We start from the raw sequence: 26,535 nt of genomic DNA on the forward strand, positions 1-26,535 counted from the left end.
AATATGCAGAAGTTTGTTAATTGATTGCAGCATGTTAAAAACATGCTGCTACTGATGCACTTTACTTTTCCTGCTGGTTCTGTGTAATGGGAAATGAAATAAGTAAAAGATAGTTGAAGTAAATGAACCTGTTTCATGTTTATTTTAACTGTGGATCATCAGCTTTGTTTTAGTAGTATTAACAGTCTACTAGTAGTAACAGTCTATTATTTTTTCTTGTGTTTCTCTTTCCTGTACCGCTTCCAGTACGCGTACGGGTATGTTAGATTTTTTTTTGTCCAATCAGATTTCAGCTTCTATGGGTTGCCATGTCAATCTAATCTGCTCAGTACCTTTAGAAACAGGAGAACAGAAACACTTAAACACTATTAGTAATGGGTCTGTTTATTTAATCAGATTTCAGAGGGCCAGCTAGCAGGCCCACAGTAACAGCATTTTTCCTTCCTTTGATTGGTTGATCAGAGCAAAACTGTTTAACAAGCCAAGTTGTGCTTTTATGTTTTATGTAGGTATGTCCGATATTGGCTTTTTTTTTTTTGCTGAAAACCGATATTGTCCAACTCTCAATATCAACCGATACCGATATGTGTACCATCACATATCTTTTTCTTGATTACAATTGTTGTAAAGTAACAATACTCTTAAATGAGTACAGTTGTTTTGTTGGCTACAAATTTATTTTTACTTAAGTGGTATCATTTAAAATACATGAATTTGATTATTTTGATGGATAACTTTTATGTTCTTATTTATATTCTCATTTTATTACATGTGTATGGTTTTTCGCCACTACTTTGTGCTCTATAGCTAATGTAATGTGAATTACTACTGTACTGTGTTGGATCAATAAAGTTCTTATCTTAGCCATCTGAGAAGATCAAATACATTATTTTGGTGCCTAACTGTTTCCCAAGTATATTAGTGAGTGTGTGAATGTGTAAACGAGAGGCATTAACTTAAATTTATTTGTAGAAAGGCGTTTTATGAAGTACATTTCGTTGTATTCACTTACAGCCCAGCCTAGCCACATCCAATATGGCGGCGATGCTGACACACGGCTCAGCGAAGCAGCGTCTACGTATGCGGTGCTTCCTGTTTCCCAGTGTATTTTGCTGTACTGTTGTTGTAAATGGAGTAGTACATAGTCTGCCCAATATTCTGCCTAAGTTACATGTTTGGAGCTCACATAGTTGACGGTTATTCTGCATTATTCGTTGGTGGTGTCTTGTCTGTTGTTATCCACCTATTACGTTGCTGTGTGATGTTTTTTTTAGCTCTAAAAAACACCATGAGTAAGACTAGTGTGTGGAATGGTAAGCCCCCCCCTCCCCCGTGATTTTGAAGGTGTTGTGAGTGTAGTTGTTACTCTGCTAGTGTAAATATAGAGTTACCTTGTTCTCACAGAATAATGAGCAGCACAGTATTAACTTCATGATGCAGCAAGTTCAGCAATTTTTGCAAATTTGTGACCTTGGCCCTTTATTGTAGGGAAAAAAAACAATATCGATGTTGGCCAATATCACGTTTTTATGCCAGTATCGGCCCGATAATTCTAGGTGGCCGATAATATCGGACATCCCTAGTTTTATGTTTTTGTCATGTTATTATATACAGAAAATACAGATTCTGAACTGCTCCAGATTATGTAGTAGTGTTTGAAAATGTTCAAGCCTTTATCACCAAGTGGCCATTACTATTACATATTTTACATTTGGCTGAATGCCACGCCATGTTATATAGCATTTTTGCAGTTTATTGATGGTTTGTATAATTGCAACGTGTTTCAACTTAATACTCAAACAAGAAGAAATGTACACCATAAAAAGGGAGATAACATTTTATGATGGTTTGTGTCATCTATCCATGCGGGGGGGAGCCTTTAAAATCTGCTTGGAAAAGGGCAAGCAAAACAGTGCACGGTGCATATGCACATATATTATTTATTGTGGCTTATTATTCATGTGAGAGCAACCAAAGCGAGAACTGTTGCCTGCCGAGACACTAAAATAAAGTTTCAGTGTTGCTTGCTCATCAGACTTATTACCCTCACAGGTCAGATCGCTGGTTGACAGAGCTAAAATGAGTTTTCTTGTTTCTCCCACTAAGGATGATCTCTGGAAAGGTGGACTATAAAAACAGATGAGTAGGCTCTCATATACCCCCCACCGCCAACCCCGGAGTGTATGTGCTTTAGAAGAACCATTCTACTGCACCCACCACTGACTGATTAATTGGAGCTCTTCAAGGAATCCTGCAGCCTTTTTCTAAGTGAGCAGCAACCACAGTTATCCAGCAACCTAGTATTTCTTTTTCATTCTTAAAATGTACAGCTCAATGTTCACTGACACAGTCAGAGAACCATTCTGGCACATTTTATTCACATGCAATTGTCTCCCCCTAATAACGCGCGACACTGCCGGCACATTTGTCACAATCTCATTTTCAACATTGTAAGGTCGAGTACACTCGGAGGCATGTTAGTGGTTTTCCTCTTGATTTACTGCAGGTACTTGACTGAACACAGAGTCGTTTTGTGTGATTGTCTAACATCATAAAAAAGTCACATCTGAAACTTTTGAAAAAGTCAGATAGCTAAATAATATTAAGTAAGATCGTCTAAAATACTGCATGGGAAGTAGCTTTCATTAACCAGTCTAAGTGCTTTGGAAAATGTGGCTATTTTGATTAGCAACAGAGACTCATTAATGTCCATGTGTGAACAAACCATTCCGAACCATTTATTGGTGACCTTAACGGAACTGTACTGATAGGTGGCTCAATACCAAATATCGATACTATCGATAGTATCTGCTCAAAAGTTAGCTGGGATAGGCTCCAGCATACCCCTGCGACCCTAGTGAGGACAAGCGGCATAGAAAATGAATGAATGAATGAAATATTGATTAATTAAATATACATGTATTGTGTACAGCTGCATAACTGTTATGCAGGAACTTATTTGCAGTTCTTTGCAGTTCATCTTTTGATAAGAGCACAATCCAGTCGTCTAAAATTGAACTTTGGCAATTTTGAGATACTGATTGTGGGATTTTTATAACCTGCAAGCTATAACTCATCAAAATCATCCAATAATATTACCTTTTTTAATGCTCAGCTGTGGGGGTATACACAATAAAATTATATTTAGCCATACTTTATCAATAGCTATACAGGTTTTATACAGTATACAGGTAAACAGTAATTTGGGTAAACATATTTTAGTGTATACCTGCATAACTGAGCAGTAAAAAGGTAATAAATAAGCACATATATTTTAACGTAAAATAAGCAATTAAGGTGTTTGATTTGATGACTAATATTGGGAGTATATTATATTTCCAAACACTGCGACAGTATCATTATTGGTATCGGCAAGACCATGCTCTGTTTTACTTGGTATCGTATCGGTATTCGGGATATTGCCCATCACTACTAAACTGCTTGGCTGAACGCCACAATTTCTGTCAATTAAAAAGATCAGTGTGACTCTTTGTGTAATTGAATAGCAATCGGCAATAAAAACTTCAGCTGCAGAGCTTGGATAAAATGTCATGTTGTGCTCATGCTCGAATAACAACAACAGATAATCCCTAAAAAATGTAAATAACCGGTCACAAAAAGGCGGTGCATCCCTCACTCACCACTACAAATATGATTCAAATAATCTCTGCTCCCGCCTCAAGGATACTGTGCATTTTAAATGTAAATTCAATATTTAACTGGCCACATTTATCAAAGCTGAGCTGTGCTTTGCTCTCCAAATATAGCGAGGGAATCTTTATTTCCCTCGTCCCTTAAGATGCAACGTCTCATTTTCCAAGGCGTGACATGGAATTAGAAAATTAAGACTAAAACAGATGCATATAATCCTCAGTTTAAAGGGCCAGTTAGCATTTCGGGCAGGAGGTGGCACTCATTTTCTTTCTTTTCAGTATTCATTTCATAGTTCATACAGAGTAGTGATTCAATTTAGAAATATTTATGTGTGAATAAACTTTATTTGCAGTTGTATTATGAATTTTGCCTAGTAAACAAGAAACATAATCTGCACAATTATCTATACATTGCTACACCCGCTATACATATATAAATAGAAATGAATGCAAACTGATAGTGGTGTAATGAGTGTTTTTTCCACGTTGACCTTGGCCATTGCTTTGATGTCTCTCTGCTTCTACAGCTATGGCATCGAGCCAATAAGACATCACTAACGAGTGCGCTCTTGAAAGGCTTTTACAGGCACGATCAACAGGCCTCCATGCCGGGCTTTGCCACGCATGCTGGCCTCAAACACAAAGTCGAAAGTCGCAGTGGTGGCTTCTTTGTCCTCTCTCATCTGACATGCTCGCACGCCGCGTTGCTGTCATGTCTGTCCTAAACGGCAGCCATCGCTGCACACCAAATGCATTGTCAGGCTCATCTGCCAGACAGACAAACAGTGCGGTGGTACACAAAGGTTCCAGTGGTTAAGGATGAGGCATCCCCAGTTCAACTTTAAAGATGACGGTGTGCATGCATCTGGACCGGAGGACGTTCAAGCTTTGTTACACAATGGAGAAATACAAAATAGAGAAGTTTCCCATCACAGCTATGAATCACAGGCTCCACTCTTCTATGTGATTAATGTGTAAACAAATGGATGCACAAAACCATGTATCACTCACAAACAACAACATCATTCTGTGAGGTCAACCACGGAGTTTGTTTTCTTTCTGATACCCCTCACCCTGGGACGGATTATTTAACACTAGAAGTCCCAGGGTTTTCTTACCCATTACCCATGACCATTGTTTACTGTGGGAAAGTGTGTTTGAACCTTTAAACTGCTCTTAAACTGCCACTGGTAGAACTTGGAGATATGGAGTATATGGACTTAGAGTATCGATCTATCTAAATACTGCAATATGCATTAATATGAGCTTTGACCTAAGCTACCCCATGACGAACAATGAAAAAATAAAAGTTTTTGTAACATCAAATCTGAGCTAACTATAAAACCTGCACTGTAGAAAACTGACGTTTATGGTGCAAAAGCTGCTAAAACTTGGTCCAAACATTTCAAAACAGCATTTGGCGGTCACTATTGTGTAATCTTGTTTGCATTCATACTTCTAATTTTGTCTGTGGAGTCTCAAATCAGGTCTGCAGCGTAACCTGTTGTGCAAGTTTTTGTTTGTTTATTTGTTATTACAATGTGAAAACGAAAAGACTAAATGAACTAAAGAACTACCTCATGTGCAGTCAAAACAACAAGTTTGCATTGTTTCACGGCTATTGTTCAATGTTTTTCACCAAAATAAAATTGAAGCATTTAATGTGTACGCTGTCAGTTATTTAAAATAAAATTGGTATAGCCCAAATCGAAATTAAAAAAAAAAATCTGCGATCACTGATCGACTAGAAAATCGTAATTTGTGCAGCCCTAATTTAAAGGGGGTGTATCCTGCTCATTTCAGGGCTTTTTTTGTCCATAAATATCAAGTTGTGTACAGTAATCTGCATTCTTCTCCTGGTCAACATGCTGGGATTCCGCACCCTCCTCCCCGACTACACCTACTATGTTGCGATTGGTCAGGGGTTGAGGGTCAGCTCCAGGCCCCCGTCTCTACCACCCGCCACCGCTCAGAGCTGCATAGACACGCCTCGCTCAACTGGTTACATGCTAATGGTTATGAGCAAACAGTAAAGTAGAATTGGATATAATGAGATGGATATTGAAGAATCCGGCTTTGAACTGTGCTTTGTTCATGAAACAGCTGTCTATAAAGTGGCAAGAGCAGAGGAATAGTGACTGTTAGGTAGGTCTTTATTCCCCCGAAAACAAAAATGATTTCCATTGATGCCCTATTCCGGTTTAGATATACAATTCTTAAATCCGAAAAAACACTTTCACATTTTCAAGAAAAGGTATGTATTCAAAATGCAAAAAGAAGAAATGGGAGTCATCATCTAATGAAAAGTTGAACACCATAGCTTATTAATCATTCTTATTAACCATTCTTATTAATCACCTCAAATGTTGGAATGGGCATGCTTGATGCTAGTGTTTCCAGGAGGTTGGAGAGAATGTTGCTCAAAGTGGTGAAATTGGCTTCACGTAGGGCTGATTTACAGTAGATCATGCAGGATGGTCCAAAGAGAGATGTTATTCTTCTGAAATGATTCCTTTGTCAGGCACGTATTGCAAGCTGCAGCATTGTCAGTCATTACCACACACAGGTGGGCCTTCAGTCATGAGGAATGCCCCCTGCAACATCTTCACATAGCCAGCTGCTGTTTGACGCCCCTGCACAACCTGAAGCCCCGTGGTTCCATTGAAGGAAAAAGCACTGTAGATCATGATGGACCCCCTCCATTGTGCTGTGAGGAAAACATCTCAGGTGGGATCTCCTTGTCATTCCACTAATGTTGGAAGCCATCAGGACCGTCAAGGTTTAACTTTTTCTCATCAGAAAATAAAACTTTCCTCCACCTTTCAATGTCTCATGTTTGGTGTTTTTGTGCAAATTCCAAATGGGCAGTTTTGTGTCGTTGAAGGTGACGGGGCCTTTGAAGACATTTTTTGTTCTTAAAACCCTTCTCTCGCAAATGCCATCTGATTGTTATTGGACTGCACTTGACAACAGCAACAGTCTTCATTTGGACCGAAGGTTGCTTGATGGACAACCAGTCACATGCTCCAGTTCAGGGCCGGTGAAATTTTTTGTTTCTACCACTTGACTTTTTTGTTCCATAACCCTCAGGATCTTTTAAGAAGTTTAAAATGACTGTCTTGCTGCGTCCAACCTCGGCAGCAATGGCCGATTACAAGAGGCTTTGCTTATGCAGCTCAACAAGACCGCATTCAAAGACAGACAGCTTTTTTGCTTTTGCCGTCAAGAGATCAGGACAGTGTGAATACCTGACAGAAAATTACATTGAATCCACACTTGTGGTCTTAAACCTTTAATCAGCTGATGAACAGACTATTTCGGTTTAATGTTTGTTTGCAGTAAATTGCTTACTCACTCCCTTTTCTTCTTTTTGCACTCTACTTAGAACCTCCTTAAAAAAAAAAGTGCAACACGTAAATTCTTGCTATTTTTCAAATGGCCTTAAAATTTTGATCAGGAGTGCATAAGAGCATTTAGGGAATATTCTTTTCTTCACTTCCAGTTACACATTTTAAATCGTACATTTATCATCTTTACAACTGTCCTTTCTTCCTTCAATGTGATCACGTAAATCCTAACAGACATTTATGAGTGCTCATCTGGAGTCAGGCCATGTTGGCTCGCTGGGTAGTTTCCTTACTAATCCTGCTCTATATGGCCTGATAACTGACTGAGAGAAGTGAAATAAAAGCTTCTAAAAAGCTTTCCTCCATCTTTTGGTTGCGCTCCATGACTTCCTCCGGAATGGTGTTCCAAAGTGTCCACACTGACTCGGCCATGAAGTCAACGACCAAGGAGGAGCATTGAGTTTATGAGAATGGAGCGGAGGATAAAAGGCAATAGGTGGAACTGCCTGAGTGCTCCTGGAATTACTTTTTGTTTTTTTTAAAAGGTTTGTCCACATTTTTCCGGAAGATGGCTCCTTTTAAAAAAAAGAAGGGGCAGGGACAGGTCGCATTGTCATTTAATAGTGTCCTCAGGCGCCTTGCAATTCAACTGGGGATCGCTTCAGCTGGACGTCCTCGCTACTACTTGACTGCAGACCTCAGCCAAGGTATCAATATTTGTCGCCTCAGGGCAGGGGTGTCAAACTCCATTGCACAAGGGGCCAAAATTCAAGGTCAACTTTAGGTTGCGTGCTGAACAGGACATTTATTAAAACAACTCTTGTAGATGGACATTTTTTTTACAACGGAGTGGGGTAATTGTGCATTTAAAAAAAATAATCCATGTTTGTGTCCCTTCATTCGTGTTTGAAATTTCTACTTTCCGACAGTCTCTGTGGCCATGAATGTGTCCTGACGAGCCAGGAAAAGGAAGCGGGGTATGGCTGCGAATACGTGACTGCTTTGGTGTGGTTGTTCGTTTCAATAAAGTGATTGTTGATCGGTCACTTTCTCATAATCCTCTCAACATCCAGGCAAAAGATTCAGTATTTTATATCAACACAAGAACGTCACATTCTGCGAGATGTATAATGCAGAAGAGTTTGCAGCTCTGGAATGGGCGGATAATGCATTTCCTAGCATGCTTTGTTATACTTAAAATGATCATTTTTGACCGTTTTATGCCTTTTTCAGGTGTTATTTTGTACAGAAAGGGTGCAACAGTTTTAAAGTGGTGTCGCTTCTAGTGTTGTCAAATTATTGTTAGTTTGAGTGTGAATCTGGCACCTTTAGTAACAATGGTTGTGCAATTAGAGCTGCATATAGCAGAAATGTTACAGAAATAGAACTGAAAGAATTACTTTATTGTGCAGATCATCATCAGCACATTGTTTGCTGAGGTCCCGCGATGCGGGTCAGTTCCTTGGTATTTTCCAAATAGTTCCGCGGGCCAGATGAAATTGCAGTCAGCGGGCCTGAATTTGACACATACGCCTTATGGTATACATACTTTTACATACTTTATATATATATATATATATATATATATATATATATATATATATATACATCCATATACTGTCCATAGGTATGAATGTGAGTGTGAATGGTTGGTTGTCTATATGTGCCCTGCGATTGGCTGGTTTACCAGTCCAGGGTGTACCCCGCCTGTCGCCCGAAATCAGCTGGGATAGGCTCCAGCATGCCCCGGCGACCCTAATAAGGAGAAGCGGTATAGAAAATGGATGGATGGACGGATGGATGGATAGATAGACTATTAATATAATACATTTCAATATAATATATATTTTTGATCGAGGGAAAGGCTTCTTGAGACGTCATCTGTACTTCTGTGAAGAAGGTGTCGGATGTTTCGCTCCTCATCCGAAGAGCTTCGTCAGCGAACTAATAGGGCCGAGCCAGAACAATAGATGCTAACGAGCCAGTATCAGAGTCGTTCATACCCAACTCAGGGAGCGACACTTCCCTTTTATCGGATGTGCTAATAGCAGGAGAGGATTATATCACTACTCCGCCCAGGCTTAGTGTAAGGAACCAATAGGAGGAGGGTGTTGGCACACCAATTCCGCCCACTCTTACTGTATTTAAGGCCTAGGCTACCAGCACTTATTAGTTCGCTGACGAAGCTCTTCGGATGAGGAGCGAAACGTCCGACACCTTCTTCACAGAAGTACAGATGACGTCTCAAGAAGCCTTTCCCTCGATGGACAACTCCTGTACGACTGAGAGCCTACACAGACATATATTTTTGATGTTAATTTAACAACCTTTTCCCTCATCATGTGTCCCTCCATCATGTGTCACTCACCGCAAACATCATTACCACAATCCATAACGCCTCTTACGGTGCAAAAGTGGCTAAATACATTAGGAGTACGAAATATTTTTACAATTATTTATATTTATTGTCAATAATATTTATTATTATTCATTAGTCATTATTTATATATTTTCAATTGACAAATACGTTTTTTTAATTAGGGTTCAAATTCATTTGTGAAAATAAACCAAAAATAAATGCCTCAGAAAAAAAATTACAGAACGAGAATGCCTCATGCTATTTAAAAAAATATGTCAATATCTATTGATGGGGGGAAATAATACACATACATACAGTTAAGGAAAAAATGATTAGACCACCCTTGCTTCTCCAGTTTCTTGTTCATTTTAATGCCTGATACAACTAAAGGTACCTTTGTTTGGACAAATATAACAATGACAACAAAAATTGCCCATAAGAGTTAATTTTTTTGTCAGTACAATGCTATAGATATTCATGTAAGAACTTAAGTGATTTTGGTTATTATCAAGAAAACCATAGAAGTTGCTGGATATCAGCTCTTATGAGCTATATTTGTCATCATCATTATATTTGTCCAAACAAATGTACCTTTAGTTGTAGCAGGCATTAAAATGGATCAATAAACTGAAGAAACAAGGGTGGTCTAATATTTTTTCCATGACTGTATCACATTATTCTAAAATGATAATACATAAAAAGTCCCCTAGGGGATTCCTGATATTTTCTGAAGTTGAGTTATTGCTAAAGAAAAAAAAGCCACAATATGATATGATATGATGAAAATAGTAACTTGGTATTTTATATAACTTGGCATAGCGCACCAACATATTGTTTTATTAATACCTGGCTGACAGTGTCACTCAAAAGAAAATTGGGACAGTTTTTAACTATTTAGAAAATATGTCGTCATAAGTTAAATTGTAAAGACCGATAGATAAAGAAAACAAAACAAAACAAAGATGCAAATCGAAGAAGCATATGTAAGAGCAAAAGAGAGAATGAAGCTGTGGCCATTTTGAAAAAGGGTACGGCCTGAATCTCCCCGTGCTAAGCTCCAACCAAGCATGGCCCATTAACAACAATGCAATTGACTAACTTTAAAGGAGGCTGCTCTAATTGGAAGATAAAGGAAGGCTTTTAGTGTGTAAGACCCAATTACCTCCATGCTGTTAGCACCTCGCCACTGATTGCATTCATTAGCTCCAGTCGTTATCATCCTTTGGCTCCTATCAAAATCCCCCAAAATGCTCTTATTCCTACACATTCCAGAATAGCTGGAAGTAACTCATAAAAGTGCTGATGGACTAATGGGTTTACATTTGAGTTGTGATTAGGGAGGCAGGATAGAGGCTGCAGGAGGGTTTTGCTTGCTAACGGCATTTGGATCCATCCTGACACAGTCAGTCCATCTACATGCACTAAAATAGCTTTCTCTCCCCATTTTTCACACCTCCATGTGAAAAATGGCAACGTATTCGTTCTGGGTGCGCTGAAACTGTATTTTTTCTAAATGCTTCCAGATTGGGAAAATGTAAAAACGCCGGCTTGTGGTTGCCGTGTTTGCAGTATATGTTTTATATGTTTGCAGTCCAACAAATGGGATTTAGGAGCACACTGTGCCGACAACCAAGCCGCTACTTCCTGAAAACGATGTCGTCACCGTCACTTGACCACAAGTGACAAGCCGACACGCCAACATAACATCGGAATATTTATTTATTTATTACTAATGGCTCACACGAGTCGACATTCTCCTGATATTTTGTTGTCTTATACTCCAAAATGACTCGCAGAAGTAAATCAGAAATAAAAATAACGGATTTATGCGCAGGCATTCTTTCTTCTTCTATAGTTTGGTATGTCACATGGTTCTTTCTGCGTGTTTGTTTACAGCGCCCGGCGTAGGTGTGTCTTGTGTACAACATCATTTTCATCCAGTGATCCGTTCCCACCTGGATGCAACTATTTACTAATCCGGGACAGTTTGGACACAAATTATTATTAGGAGTAGGAAGAAGCAAAGCTTATTTAATCCTACTTCTCATCAGTTTCACATCAGCTGCAATACATTTATTCACCTCTTGTTACTTCTCGAGAGCACCGTTGTCACACACACAGAGTGAGAGAGCACAGCAGAGAGACAGCACTTCTACATGCTTTTAACTGCCACTTTAATACCGGTCCATACTTTGGTCCATGTAGTGTTCACATTTGAGCTCAAGTGGTCCAAGCCACACCAGAGTTCACTTGAAAGTAGATCAAGACCCATCTTTCAAACAGCCCGCTTGTTTGGTGCAGACCAAGGCTCAGACGACGGCGTTCACACTTTACCACATGAAACGTACGAGCAGAGCAAATGCACCCGATTCCGTTTTAACCAAACCAAACATGACAAACGTGAACGCACCCTTAAAGTTTTTTGCCGTTGGCCTGGGTCCTCCATTACGACTAACAAGATAATAAGGAGGCTTTAGTCAATCCTTTTTAGTGCGAGAGCCATTCTAGAGCGTGTGAACACAAGCATTAGAATTCTCTCCACGTCCACAGTGTCCCCCCACTCGGCTTCACAAGCACAAACAAAAAGGATCCAAGGCCACACGCAGCCACTCATAGCTCATCTATACAGCTGCCATTCAGGGGCGTATCGCCCCAGACATTTGACGGTTTTCTAATCTAGGAAGCTGCCACGGCGAGACGGGGCCAGCTCACCTCTGTCATCAACACGGCGCATCTCAAAAAGCTCCACATCTCCATCTCAATTTCACTCCGCTATCACCGTCTTCCGTCGTGGGGTCCATCTCTCTTCGCACATCAGGATCGATGCTCTGAAAATGTGCGTCCACGGGGGTGGTGGGGGTTGGGGGGTGACCCACTCGGGATGTTATCATGCTAGCCCTGGGCGAGGCTTCCACGGTGACCTCTGCTGTATCGCTACTGTGCAAAAGTCTAAGGCCACAACTCGTTTTGCTGGCGGCAGTCGCACACAGTTTTACACACAGGATTATGCAACAAATGCACAACCGATTTTTACAAAAACTTGTAGAGGTGTAGTGCATGAATTTTGGAAGAAGCCACTGAATTATGACGAGGATATACACTCGTTGGATTAAGTCAGCTACTGAAACACACATAAGTCTGCTTATAATTTGCTGTGAATCCCTATCTTTGTCAAGTACTGCACGACAGGACTGGCCTTTTGTGTTGTTCCTTTTTTCACCCTTATTTCGTGTTGTGTGCTTTTACTTTTTTTCCTGTGTTCCCTATTTCCGGTATTTTAGAGAGCAGTGAGGCGCACCTGCTCCCAAACATTAATTTGTGGTGCTTTAAAGCACAGAGGTGGCAGCATGGGGTCTCCGGTTCATTAGTTTATCTTTGGCTGTTGTTACCTGTGTGTTGACACACCCTGTTGCATCTCATTTAGCCGGTTCCCCATTCCCTGGTTTTAATCTCCTCTTCATTTCCACCTCCCATGGTGAGTTTATTTGTTAGACTTTGCAAAACCCCCCTTCTTTCTTCATTATCTTGTGCTTTGTGTGTCGTTTCGCCCTGTGCGAGCTTTACTAAGACTCTTTTTCGCCTGGAGTTCTGCCCATAACAGATTGTGAAAATCTGTATGTTTTTTGGTGATAAAACCATCAAATAACCAACAACGAGAAATAATAATAAAAAAAAATTCTACTCTTGTTAACATTGACACACTTCCGTGCTCTAGCACTGCTAAAACAAGACAACTCATGGTGCTCTAAGACTTTTGCACAATACTGCCTGACCATTTTTCCGCTTTTGCATCACGACTCACCTGTATATAGAAGTGATTTGAGTGGAGAAGCTAAATGAGTCAATTCTTGACTTTGTCTTATTTTGAGTGGATAAATTGGGACTTCAAGTTTATTTTTTAGTACATTTCTGTCACAATTTTCTGCCTACTACTTCAAATTTGTAAAATAATCGTAAGCCTTGAAGATAAATGTAAGGACTAATTTACTCGTCCTTCATGTTTTTAAATAAGATCTTTTAAATAAGATCAACCACAAACCACTATTTCTGTTGGAAAGTGTAATTCATTTTGGGCACGAGAGGATCTTTCTTGCATACGTTACTAACTTTAAAATGCATGAGTGAATGTAGTATGTTGCATGCACAGGTGCTCCTCCGGTTGCGAGTGAGCTTCATTCCTACGGCTGTGATATAAGTTTTAGTGTGAGTTGGAATTTATACGTGAATTTTACCTAAATTAACACCTAAGTCACTTACACAGAACACATGACGTACATATAAAATACAGTAATAGAAAGATTAAAAACAAAAATTAAACAAAACGGGAACAACAAGGAGTACTTTTGTCCCTGCGGTTGTACTGCACACTGGAAAAACCCAGTAGTGACTTATTTATCACTGTCCATTTCATGGGAGCAATTCCCTTCAGATCCTTATCCTTGATGATGGTCAAGAGGTTTGAGTGGCTTGGACTGGGCATGCAGCCAATGTTGATTTCTCCATTTCTCCGCTGAGACGTCTAATTTCACTTTACTTTTCACTTTCTCTTTACTTTTCTTTAACCCGCTGCCATCAGAAGAGTTTGTCTGCCTCATGCTTAGGAGACGTACGATAAAGTTGAAAGCACCAGTGATATTGTCCTTTCTCAGTGTAGCGATGCATTTCACTCCGCCTTACACTTAACTAGTTTTCTTTTTGTACAGTATTAATAATTTATGATAACCATGAAATGTCATAAAACCGAACACCATAAAACAAGGACCACATGTATAATAAAATCAAATGAAAGCCGGCTGGACAGTAAGCCACTATACTGTATATTATACTTGTGCAATATATAAAATATTCCACTCCATTCAAATGCAAACTCAAGCAAAGTTGCTTGTGATTAGTGTGTGTGTGTGCGTGTGTGTGTGCGGCAAACCTGAGAACTCATTTTGTTCACAGTTTGCAGAGCATTCAAGAGCCACGTGACTTAATAACTTATATTTAAAAATGTAACAGAGTTCACAACCTTGCCGCACACATTTTCCTCTCTCTAGAAGAAGACTCTACCTCACGATGCACCTCGCAGCCTCCTCACCGGGGAAAATGTTTTTCATTCCCTCTCCTCCAGTCAACATTTCAGAGTTTGGCCTTTCCATCACACAAGCTCGAATGCCGCTTTTAAAAAATATCGACTGTAGGATTTGCTCTTAAGAAAAAACGTCAGCTAGGTAGAATATAGCCTCCATTTAACCAAAGTTGCACAACAATATGTCAAATCTTGCAAAATTCAATTTAATTAACATCGAAATGGTTGCCTTTTCATTAGCTTTTACCAATGATGGAAATAGGAAACATTATGATGAAGACTGTGAGTAATTGTGTTGTTTTATTTTCATGATATGGTAGTATATTGTTTACACACTTTTATGGCCATAAATCATGGTAAAATGTTACTTAATATTGCCTGTATGGTGAGTGAAGGTTTTATGTTGCTGATAGTTTGACGCTGGAACAAATCATTTTATTTCGAAATAAATTGATTGTGGTCGACTTTGGCCGTTCCACGGTATATAAATAGCTGGCCCATGAGACTCTGGTTTGTCGCCGTGCGTCGTATCATCAGACGGTACAGCCAGAAGGTACTTGTTAGCACGCTTACATTCTCTGCAGACCACTTTGCCCCCCCTCCCGCTCCCTCGCCACTCTTTCATGACCAGCTAATAATGAATGTGCTCTGGGGCGGGGGCGAGAGCAGCGGTTTTATTAAAGGCGGTGATGTGAGAGTCCAGCGTGCTGCAGTCTGTATGGCCGTTGCAAAAGGTTGATGAGCTCTGGTGGAGGTAAACTAGAAGGGCTAAAGAGGTTTGTTTATTGGGCCCACCTTGACTTGACCTCTGCAGGCGCAACCGTGATTAGCAAAGGGTCAGTGCAGCCTGGGGGAGAGGCATCGTGGAGCCGCTCGCTCCTAATAAGCAACACCAAAGCAAGCAGGCGGCGACGTAAGTCCGCGGATTAAGCGCCTTTGCCAATGTTTGCAGTCAAACAAATGGGATTTAGAAGCACACCGTCGCTGTCAAAAAAACGTGTGTCGATGGTCTGTATAGACTCAAATATGTCCATGCACATCATGAAAAGTCAACGAGTGATTCCCAACCTCACCATGAGGCAGCCGTTTACAAGGCATGAACGTTGTGGCTTGGTCACCTAGAACGTTGATTAAATGCCTAAAATATGTCATTTAACTGGAAAACAAGGGGTGAGCAACATGGGAAAGCCCTGCTGGTGTGTGTCTCAGCAATCAAATGAGGCAAAAATGGTCACATTTTTACTGTACAGTGGTTATCTAATTCATACACTTATAAGACAGGCATGAACACAAGTCACATGCTACGAAAAGCTGAGTAATTGTATCGTGTTTCAGTTGTATTCAGTCTCATTATACTGTGGTTAAAAATAATGTATGCAACTCACTCCAAATTAGTATAAAAACTACAGTATAAGAACACTACCACTGGCTAACACGTGTTACCAAGACTGGTTTAAAAGAACACATTGTACAAAAAAGTCTATACTTTTCACAAGTCCCAATTAAACTGCATAAATATTGTTGTTAATTGTCCTCCAGCCCAAATAAAAATGGAGCTGGTAATGGAGCGGGTGGTCTGGGGACTCTCCCCCAGAAAATTTTTTAAAATTAGACCTCATTTCCTGCAATCTGGTGATATCTGAGGCCAATATTATGTCCTTAATTTCAAGAGTTTGTTGTTATTTTTATCTTTGGAATATATCGTTTAAGCCAAAACATCCTATTTATAAAATTACCGGTGCTAGGAGAAACCCATTTTAGCTCAATTTCCTGAAATATTTTCCAATTTGAAGCAGCTGTAAATTCCAAGGATTGGAGTATAATTTTATGTCACTGGGGATCGCTTTTCTGGTTAATTTTCATTGAGAATACACAACAGTTGCCAGAACCTTTATTTTGCACCTCCACCTGAATAGCCATGTACAGCACATTATCAGCCTGACAGTGGGTTCAGGAATAGCATACGTCTCAGTTGCATTCTGGCGTCCACCACGCGCCCACAATTCAGATGCATGTCCCTATGGACATACATCAGAATCAGGCAAAAAAAATCGTGGGTGCCTCAAAATGGGGTGGTGTACACACCCGACACCCCCCTCTAAATCCGCGCATGATGCTTGCAGTACATTGGAATGCTGGCGCCCTCTAGGCTTCTGAAGGAACCCGATGTATAAAGTCTCTTAACAAATTCATTCAAAAATTGTTTTGGTGATTTTTTTTTTTTTTTTTACAGTAAAACAAACACTGTAATTGCCGAAACGACAGGCCATACATATGTGGTAGTGACTGGTAATGTCATCTGTAAATTAGAAAATTGTTTTAACCAAGTTCCCTGACATGCTAACCCCTGATTGGTTAAACACTGTAGCGCTTCATTTGATGGTCTTTGACTCGTGCCAGATGTTATTCAAAACCACTTTTCTTTTGTACAACATCAGCACAGTTCAAAGAAGAGCAGTTTGGAAACTACCGACAAGCTCGACAGTCAACTTCAATGGAAACGTGCAATAAGTTAGCAAACTCTAGTCCCATTATTTTGCAGGAACTACATTAATAACTCCCAACACAGAGGAACAGTCATTCTGAGTACAAACTCTTTCTTCTTCTTCACCTGCTTTTATCTTTGTCTTCATCGGACAACACCCAGTGTGTGTGCGTCCCCCGAAGGTGCAGGCTCTCGGTCACAAATGTGTTTGTGATTCTTTGTCCGATCAAAGTGTTTGGCTGCTAGAGGTTTTAGTTAGTCAGACGCTGCTGAGCCATTTGATTGTCGTGCAGTGGAATGAGGCTCATTATTTCAATGTGTAGTCACAGTTTGTGGCCTCCCGCCCAAGGACCAGGACATCTATCCATTAAAGCAAATCACTTTGAAAGGTCTTGTCCTTGTACACACACACACACACTCACACAAAGATGCATGGACACCATTACTGTACTGGTGCACTGGAACTTTTTCACTTCTCAACTCTTTAACAACTTAGGAATCAGCACACAAACACAGCATCGCTCTGCTAAATAATGTAGAAGTATCATTGGCTGGACCAGTTTCTATAATGATCACTTCAAACTAAAGACCAACACTTTTTGTAGCAGATTCCTAAAAACAGCAGAAACCCCTGTCATATAAAGGATCTTTGGCTCGTGCTTTTGAATTAGGGACCTAAAAGCAGCAGCACACGCATGTCATATATAGGATCTTTGACTATCATAAGGACAGCAGATCGCTTCTGTCCTAATAGGATCTTTGACAAGCATTTTTGCAGCAGATTCCTTAAAAACAGCAAATATTCCTGTCTTATACAGTAAGGATCTTTGACCAATGTTTTGTCAGGAAATGTCTTCAAAAAGAAAACAGCAGTGTAAATAACAGTAGTGCACACTTCCTGTCATATGCAGGATCTTTGATTAGCATTTTCTTAAAACACATTCCTTAAAGACAGCAAAGCATTCCTGTCATATACAGGATCTTTGACAAGCATTTTTGCAGAGAGTCCTTAAAAACAGCAGAGTGTTCCTATAGAGCATCTTTGAACAGTTGCTTTTCAGGAAGTTTATTTAAAAAAACAGCTGTGTTCCTTTTATATTAAGAGGCTCTTTGACTAGTGCTTTTTGCAGTGGGTACCTAAAAACAGCAGCACACACCTGTCATATAGAGGATCTTTTTGATTAGCATTTTTGCAGTAGGTCCGGAAAAACAGCAGGGCTTTCCTGTCATATAGAGGATCTTTGACTAGTGCTTTTGCAGTGTTTTTCCTTAAACAGCAGAACACTCCTGTTAATATGGAGGATCTTTGACCAGCCTTTTATCAGGAAATTCCTAAAAATCAGCAGTGCTCCTGTCAAAAAGAGGATATTAGACTAGCATTTTTGCAGATTGCAGATTCCTTAAACACAGAAAAGCATGACTGTCATTTACAGGCTCTTTGACTAGTGTTTTTCCTAAAAAAAAACAGTCACTTAGTCACATACACAATATTTTACCAGTATTTTTCAGGAAATTCCTATAAAAAAAAAAAAAACCTAGCAGCGTTCCTGTAATATAGAGGATCTTTGACTAGCATTTTTGCAAGAGATTTCATAAAAGACGCAGAACTCTCCTGTTAATTACAGGATCTTGGACTCACATCCTTGCAGTAGGTCCTTAAAAACAGCAGAGCACTCATGCAATGTACAGAATCTTTGACTAGAATTTCTGCAACTGATCCATAAAAAGAGCAGTGTTCCTGTAATGTACATAAAGGATCTTTGACTAACATTTTTACAGTAGATCCTTGAAAATAGCTGCACATTGCTGCCATATAAAGGATCTTTGACTAGTGTTTTTGCAATATGTACATCAAACAGCAGTAATACCTGTATACAGTAGATGCCTAGCTTTCTGAAAGTCTGTATTGAATAGTAGTGCTGTAGGACAGCAGATGCATGCAGAGACATACCTATGTGGCTCCGGTGTGATGACGCACTGCCGAACTGCCCCCAAAGAGACACCATGCAAACTGTCAGCAAGAGTGCCTTTCTGCACATTCTCTGCAGGTCCCGCTCCTTCATTCTGCATAGAAAAATACAAGACAAACTTCTAATGATCAACCATATTTGCATTACATGAACACTGGCATGTACAGTACAAACAGGATCAACTGGATTTTATTCCAGCATGCTCCTGTGTCTTTGAGGCCAGCAATTAGAGTAACACCTTGGATTTAGTGTACACCTCTGCTACAGCGGGGATTTACTCTATGTGGCCACGACAACCACACAAATGTAGCCTCACATCAATTAAGAACCTTCCTTTCAACCCAAAGTTATGTTTAATTTGATGGGCAACCAAAGGACTCATTACAAGCCTCGTGGTTTGTGGTCTTTTTCACTTTTTAATTGTGTTTTCCCAATTATATTGTCCACCCATGTGTAGACAATATTAACTGTTAAATACACTAAGCTTCCAGAGGTGCGTCGTTGTGCTGAAACTCAAGATACCTGGGTGGTCTTCAAGCACTCTCAGTCCTATTTGGCCCACTACTGCTCTCCATCTGCAAGCGAGAGGCCCTTGGAGAACGGAACACAAGCCGTCCAATGGGAGGCTCATGTCCCTGCCAACAAGACTGCCCTGGCGGACTCCGTCTTAGAACTGTGTTCCAGTGCAGCTCGTCAAATGAATAAATGCTTGGTTTCTCTACTGGCAGATTAACTTCCTTTTTCGCTTACAAGGCCTGGCAAATGAGGGGATGATACGTTCACTGTGACTGTCTTTGTACTGACAGCCAGAGACTCTTCTTTTTGGATCAACATCAGAGAGACGATGCATTATGATCACACGAGCAAACACGACCCCACAGTGTGTGACATGATCACCATATTCCTCAATGTGTCCTTTGGATATTTAGGTTTAAGATCATTTGGATGTCTCAGCCAACCTCGCCGATAGAGCTCAAAAGGTGTCCTTTTTTTCTACAACTGTATGGATTTGTGTAAATTTTGCGCTCGAACCGCTTCGCATAAACGGTGACATTTTGTCAAAACATACACCCTTATTGTGTTATCTATGCTATTTTTTTCTGTTATTAAACCCCAAAGTCTGACTTGAAATTTCCCACACAGCTCACACAGCTCAATGCTCTCAAACACCCACTGCAACCTTAGGGTTCACTCTCTGTGAACGCACACCATTTTCGTCTAGGTGCTGAAACCAATGCACAGAGTGAACCCTCTTCCTGCCTGTTTGGAGGCGAGAGAGGAGAAAAACAGACACACGTGTTACAGGCAGCACCAAACCTAGGGGATCCTGGACCAGTAGCGAAAGTTACACAGGCTAAGCAGCACTGTGTAGCCATTAAAAATGACTGTGAAACAATAGAGAGAGAGTGTCTTCTCATGATTGAGGTTGTGGATTAATCAGCGGTGCATGGCTAAAGCTAACTGCTACAGCTCCCTATTGAATCACTCAGCACCATGACGCAACATATCATTACACTGTCAAAATGAAATACAGTACAGTACAGGTACATAGAAAATAGTACTTAGGAAGGTTCAATTAACAAAAGCTGTGTGTGGGTGGGTGCCTGTTTAATTTACAATTCTGCATGCAGCATTTCCACTCCTTCACATGCACATAGCACTTTTCACTTGTCATTTATTTATTTTTTTATTATCATAAATTCAGTTTTTTTCTGAATGACAAATCTCATCACGTTTTGATCTCGCGAGATCTTGTGGCAACTCTAGTTGCTATAAATGTGCTCCCAAGGGGAGCTGAGTGGCGGGTGGACAAGAAGTGATGTCAGGGGTTGAATTTCAGTTTAGCATGGGTTGCTGCAGCAACAGTAGCGTGTCTTTTTATCAGGAATTATTGTTGTGAGATAATTCAAACCTGCAATAAAAGCATGTTGTTCTGGCGATCAAGTCTAGCATTTGTGTGTCTCACAGAACAAGACAGTAGCAGTAATTACAGAATACTACATATCATTCACAGCCTCTTTGAATGCGTCTTTTATGCTTGAAAATGCTTAATTTAGGGAAACAATACATACAATTTGCTTTATGCATATTTTTTTATTATTGACTAATAATAGGCCGAATTCACCATGTTGACACCAACAACCAACAATAACAAACTTTGTCTTATATGTACTGTATGTCTCTCTTTTTACTTCTACAAAATGAAATATATATAATAATACATATTTTAATTTTTATGAGCTAATCTTTATTTCAACCTGATTGTTTTATGCTTTCATGCTACATTTATTGCCAAACTAACTAGAATGTGTGGAAATGCCAGATTTTATCCAGTGTGTCAGCGCAAAGGAGGAGAGTGTCACCTCATGTTATCTTCCTGTTCGCGACAGTGTTTAGATAAGACGTAAACAAAACCGTTCTCCTTATTTTTGCCCTTTCACCACCGCAAGCTCAAACTACACATCAGCTGTAAACACTCCTTCGTGTTGTGGCAGTGACGGCAGCAGAAGCGAGGACACCGGCCCCTGGGTGTGAATACATTGCACGTGTGTCTTTTCTGTCATTCCATTTAGACGAGTCTTGTCCTTGTAATGAGTACCTGTGAGAATCGCTGCAAATAAAAGAGCTCGGGATCAAACGCCACGTCCAACAACAACTATATGCCAGTAGCTCATTTAGCGCCAGCTCGTTATCCCGAAATAACAAAGTGGATTACATTACATAAAAAACCCACTTGCTCATTACAAGGCAAGTGCTTTACAAGATGTAAAGTGTGTTAAGAGGCATAGACATAAAATACGCATTTACAAAGAACCAATTGAAAATAAAAAGATTTTGAAATGGGAAAGCACAATTACAGTGCAGCGATAATAAAAACCTTTGCATGGATCATAAAATGAGAGCTAATTGTGGTTTTATTTCATTCATATCACATCAGCCTCAAATCACTGACCCACAGCTTGTAAAAAAAACTACTATGAAGAGCTAATGGAGAATGTTAGCGGTCTCATATTTGCTGCCTGCATTTGTCCTGATGACGTGACTATGGTTGGGTATCGTTTACATATTATCCGACACCGGTGCAAATTCTGTACTTTTGAAACGCTGCAGGTGTTTAAAGCCCGGTCACACCGCCCGAACTTTGCTGTAGCATTCCTGTTTGCTACCGTTAAACCAACGCTAAAGCAACGCCGGCTTCAGCGGTGCACCGCTAGGACAACGCCCGTGTTTTTGATTTTTTTCCCATTTTGTGCGTGGTTACGAGCTGTGATGATTTTTTTTCACCGCTCCAGGAACGCTACAGCAAAGTTCGGGCGGTGTGACCGGGCCTTTAAACAGTGCATGAGCTTGTACTTAAAAAAAGGAAAACATGCACATTTTGTCCAAAAATAATTTGATTTTTACGCAATTATCTGAAGTTGAACAGAATAGTCATTTCAATCATCAATCAATAATATAAATCAATCATCAATTAATAACATAAATAAAATAAAAGTCACCGATGATGTAGTACACTGCTGATGGGGATGTCACACAACTTCATGTCAAAAAATACAAACTATCCCTTTAAGGTCAGCAATAAAGTTGAAAAAGAGCATCGATAGTAACAACCTTCATTTCTTACGTTTTCATCTTGAACATGCACACAAGTTACACTGGAATTCACAGATTTGTATGTCCAAAAAGGAGTAGGAAAGAGCAACGCTTATTTAATCCTATCCCTCGTCAGTTTCACATCAGCTGCGATACATTTATTCACCTCTTGTTTTCCAAATGTAACTTTGCCTTTTGTAAATACCAAGGAAAGTGCTCAGGCTGTATAGCAATATAGTGCAATGATCGTCAAGGTTTATGCTTACTGTAAGAAAACTACAGACTTAGTGATCATAATTGATAAGTGATAAAACGGTTGACAGAATCAGAACTTGATACTGACTCACCGGAATGAAGAGTTAGTAGTCATTGTAGTAGTGGTTAGGTATAGTATTGTATGTACAGTACACAGTGGTTCAGGTCTCTTCTTCTTTGTATTTTATAAACATCAACTGCTTGTACTTTTTCTTGAAATCACTCATTTTAGTGCATTGATTGAGTTCCTTACTCAATCCGTTCCACAACTTGTTTCTACATAAAGGAACGCTAAAAGTTGTCAGTGTTGTCCGTGCATGTATGTGTTTTAGGTTTAATTTTTCCCTAAGGTCATATTTCTCCTCTCTTGTTGATTTTACATTTTTTGGTAGAACGTTATTGTTTGCTTTACTCCATAACTCCACACAATAAGTTAGATATGGTAATATCTGTGAACAATAGAGCGTATGCAGTGATTTTTGCTCTAAAACAAATTTTGCTTTATTCAGTATTGAGGTATTTCTTGCCACTGTGTATTGTATATTTTTAATGTGAGATTTCCAGGTCATCTTCTTACATAGTATAACCCCGAGAAATTTATTTTCGTTCACCCTGTCAATGTCTGTGCCATCAATTTGTATTCTCACATACGTATCCTTTTTGCACTTACCAAATAGCATTACTTTAGTTTCACTTAGGTTCAGGGATAGTCTGTTTTTACCAACCTATCTTTTCAGCACAGTTAATTCATCTGTGATTGTTTTTTATTAGGTCTTGTGTGCTATCACCAGAACAGAATGCGATTGTATCGTCTGCAAATAATACCAGCTTTAGGTCTTTTGTGACTTTACAGATGTTGTTAATATATAGATTGAACAGTTTTGGTCCCAGTATTGACCCCTGGGGTACGCCGCACTATATATTTAAACTCGCGGATGTATATTCTCCTAGCTTCATATATTGCTTCCTGTTTGCTAAGTAGCTTTGAACCCAGTTCAAGACTAAACCTCTGATTCCATGCCTGTCTAGTTTTGTAATTCGGGTATTGTGATTAATTGTGTCGAAGGCTTTTGTTAAATCCATAAATAAGTGCAGCTGCACACATTCTGTGGTCCATAGCATTGGTGATTTCCTGTGTAATTTCAATTAGTGTCGTGGAAGTTGAAATGTTAGCTCTTTATCCGTATTGACTATCCGCGAGTAATTCATTTTTATTAATAAATTTGTCCAACCTGTTGTTGAATGGCTTTTCAATAATTTTGGAAAATTGTGGTAATAAGGAAACTGGTGGGTAGTTTGTGAATTGATATATATCTCCATTTTTAAAAAATGGAACTATTTTAGTTATTTTTTATTTTGTTTGGGAATTTACCAGTCTGGAATGATAGGTTACTAAGGTACGTTAGCGGTTCTGCGATCTTATTTGTTACCCTTTTTATCGTTTCCATTTCTATTCCGTTGCAATCAGTTAATGTTTTTGCTTTATATTTATTAACAATATTGCGTATTTCCTTTTCTGTTACGTTAGTGAGGAACATGGAAACGGGATTCCTATTTATAATTTCATTCCTTCCCTTGATTGGTGGGAAATTCGGGATCTTTTTTTCCAGTTCCGGTCCAATATTTACAAAGTATTGATTGAACTTTTCATCTGCCTCATTCATATTGTAAAATTTAGACATTTCCATCTGTGAAATAATGAGGGTAGCCTGCTTTCTTAACACCACTCCGCATAATACTGTTTAAGATGCCCCGTGTTGCTCTAACGTTGTTTTTGTTCTTGTTTAGTAATTGACTATAATATTCTTTCCTACACATTCCCAAAATCACTTAGTAAAAAAACTTATTTTTATATGTTTTATACGTTTTTTTCTTCTTCTTTAGTTGCTTGAATTATAAATCTTCTATATAATGTGTTTTTCTTCTTAAAGGCATTTTGCAATCCTTTTGTCATCCACGGCTGATTTCTCTTCTTTTGCTTATGACATACTTCTCTCAGTGTGCAATGTGTGTAGTAGCACTTCATATATATGTTAAAGGTTTTATATGCCTCGTTCACATCATTCTCACTTAGACATACTCCCATCTTTGTTTTTCCAAATCTTTCATTTGGTCCCGTGTCTTGACGAACAGGGTGTAATACTTTACGTTTTCGTTCCATCACCCTCAAGTTTATTTTCCTTTGCCATGAAAAGATCATGGTAGTGTGACAGAAACAGAAAATGACACTGAATCCACATTTTAAAGGTTTAAAAGTTGTTTGCAATAAATTGCTTACTCATTGTTTTGTCTGAATCCCATTTCTTCATTTTGCATTTTGAAACCTCCTTGAGATCTAACAGTGCAAAATATAAATTCTTATCATTTTTCAACTGGTCCTAACATTTTTATTTTTTAACATTGTTTTTAAACTTGGGATGCATAGTAAAGGACCCGCCTTTGAACATGTACTGTTGGATAACATGTAATGCATGAACCAGTAGCTAAATGCTCAGGTTTCAGGCTGCCACCTTAAAAAGTATCACTTAATGGCTTTACTGGCTTTCCTGATGAGCCACCTGGTGTCGTCCACCTGCTGGAATCACTTCTCTAATGAGCGTCTCCGCCAGGCCACCTGAACACGACCACACTCAAGATGGAAATGTGTTAGCTGCGTTACACTGAAATATGCTTTGGCGGGCATCTGTGACATCTTGTAGCGTGACTAGATGCTCACGTGACATTTCATTGAAAATAAGCACAGCTGTTGCCAACATTGGACATGCTGTCACATAGAGGATCTTTGACTAGCATTTCTAGACTAGGGTCTTAAAAATACCAGATTGGTTCCATCAAATATAGGATCATGGACCACTAGTGGTTTTGCACTACAGTAGGTCCTTAAAAACAGCAAATTGTTTTTGGCAAGAATTTTTGCACTCTGTCCTTAAAATCAGCAGCTCGCTCCTGTCATTTAGAGGATCTTTGACTAGCATTTTTGCACAAGCTCCTTAAAAACAGCAAATTGATGTTGTCATAAAGAAGACCTTTGCCAAGCATTTTTCCACTCTGTCTTTTTAAACAGAAGAATGCTGCTGTCATATACTGTAGAGGATCTTTGGCTAGTGCTTTTGCAATATATCCTTAAAAACATCAGATTGCTCCTGTCATATAGAGGATCTGTTGACTAACATTTTTGTAATGGGTCCTTAAAAACAGCAGATCGCTCCTGTCATATAGAACATCTTTGACTGGTGTTTTTGCAGTTCAGGAGTCCCTCGCTACATTGCGGGTTGAATTTCGCGGCTCAATCACGGTTTTTCAAAAAGATATTAATTATTAAATCATGCTGTGTCGTGTTTGAATACGGCCTTCATTAATTCATTCATTCATTTTCTATGCCGCTTGTCCTCAGCAGGGTTGCGGGTACGCTGGAGCCTATCCAAGCAGACTTTGGGCGAGAGGCAGGGTACGCCCTGAACTGATCGGCAGCCAATCGCAGGGAACAATACGGCCTATTAGTAAAAAAAAAGCATATCTTCATGCGTATTTTTTCCCTAAATTAAGCACTTTCAAGCATAAAAGTGGTTAAATGAACTAAAACACAACTATAAGGCATTAGAAGACACACTAAAATTGTGAAGTGTAGTATTCTACGCTGGTCACAAGGTGTCAGTAATGTTACTGTAATGTTTGGTGAGACACGCATGGACCAGACTTGATGGCTGGAACAACAGGCTTTTATTGCAGGTTTGAATTATCGCACAACTTTGACGAGTCTTTTTGCAATACATCCTTAAAAGCAGCAGATTGCTCCTG

At 39.5% G+C, this 26,535-nt stretch overlaps 1 protein-coding gene across 1 annotated transcript in view; it reads right to left on the reverse strand.

Moving 5' to 3' along the window:
• The window catches only part of tafa3a (TAFA chemokine like family member 3a), a 102,636-nt gene that overhangs the window by 24,151 nt on the left and 51,950 nt on the right, over positions 1–26,535 (reverse strand). The window contains exon 2 of the mRNA XM_054784724.1: positions 18,870–18,982. Within this exon, the coding sequence (XP_054640699.1) occupies positions 18,870–18,981 (112 nt within the window). The 5' untranslated portion in view covers position 18,982. The remainder of the gene's footprint in view (positions 1–18,869; positions 18,983–26,535) is intronic.

The sequence above is a fragment of the Dunckerocampus dactyliophorus genome, chromosome 8 (assembly GCF_027744805.1).
Source record: "Dunckerocampus dactyliophorus isolate RoL2022-P2 chromosome 8, RoL_Ddac_1.1, whole genome shotgun sequence".
In the NCBI taxonomy this organism is placed as follows: domain Eukaryota; kingdom Metazoa; phylum Chordata; class Actinopteri; order Syngnathiformes; family Syngnathidae; genus Dunckerocampus; species Dunckerocampus dactyliophorus.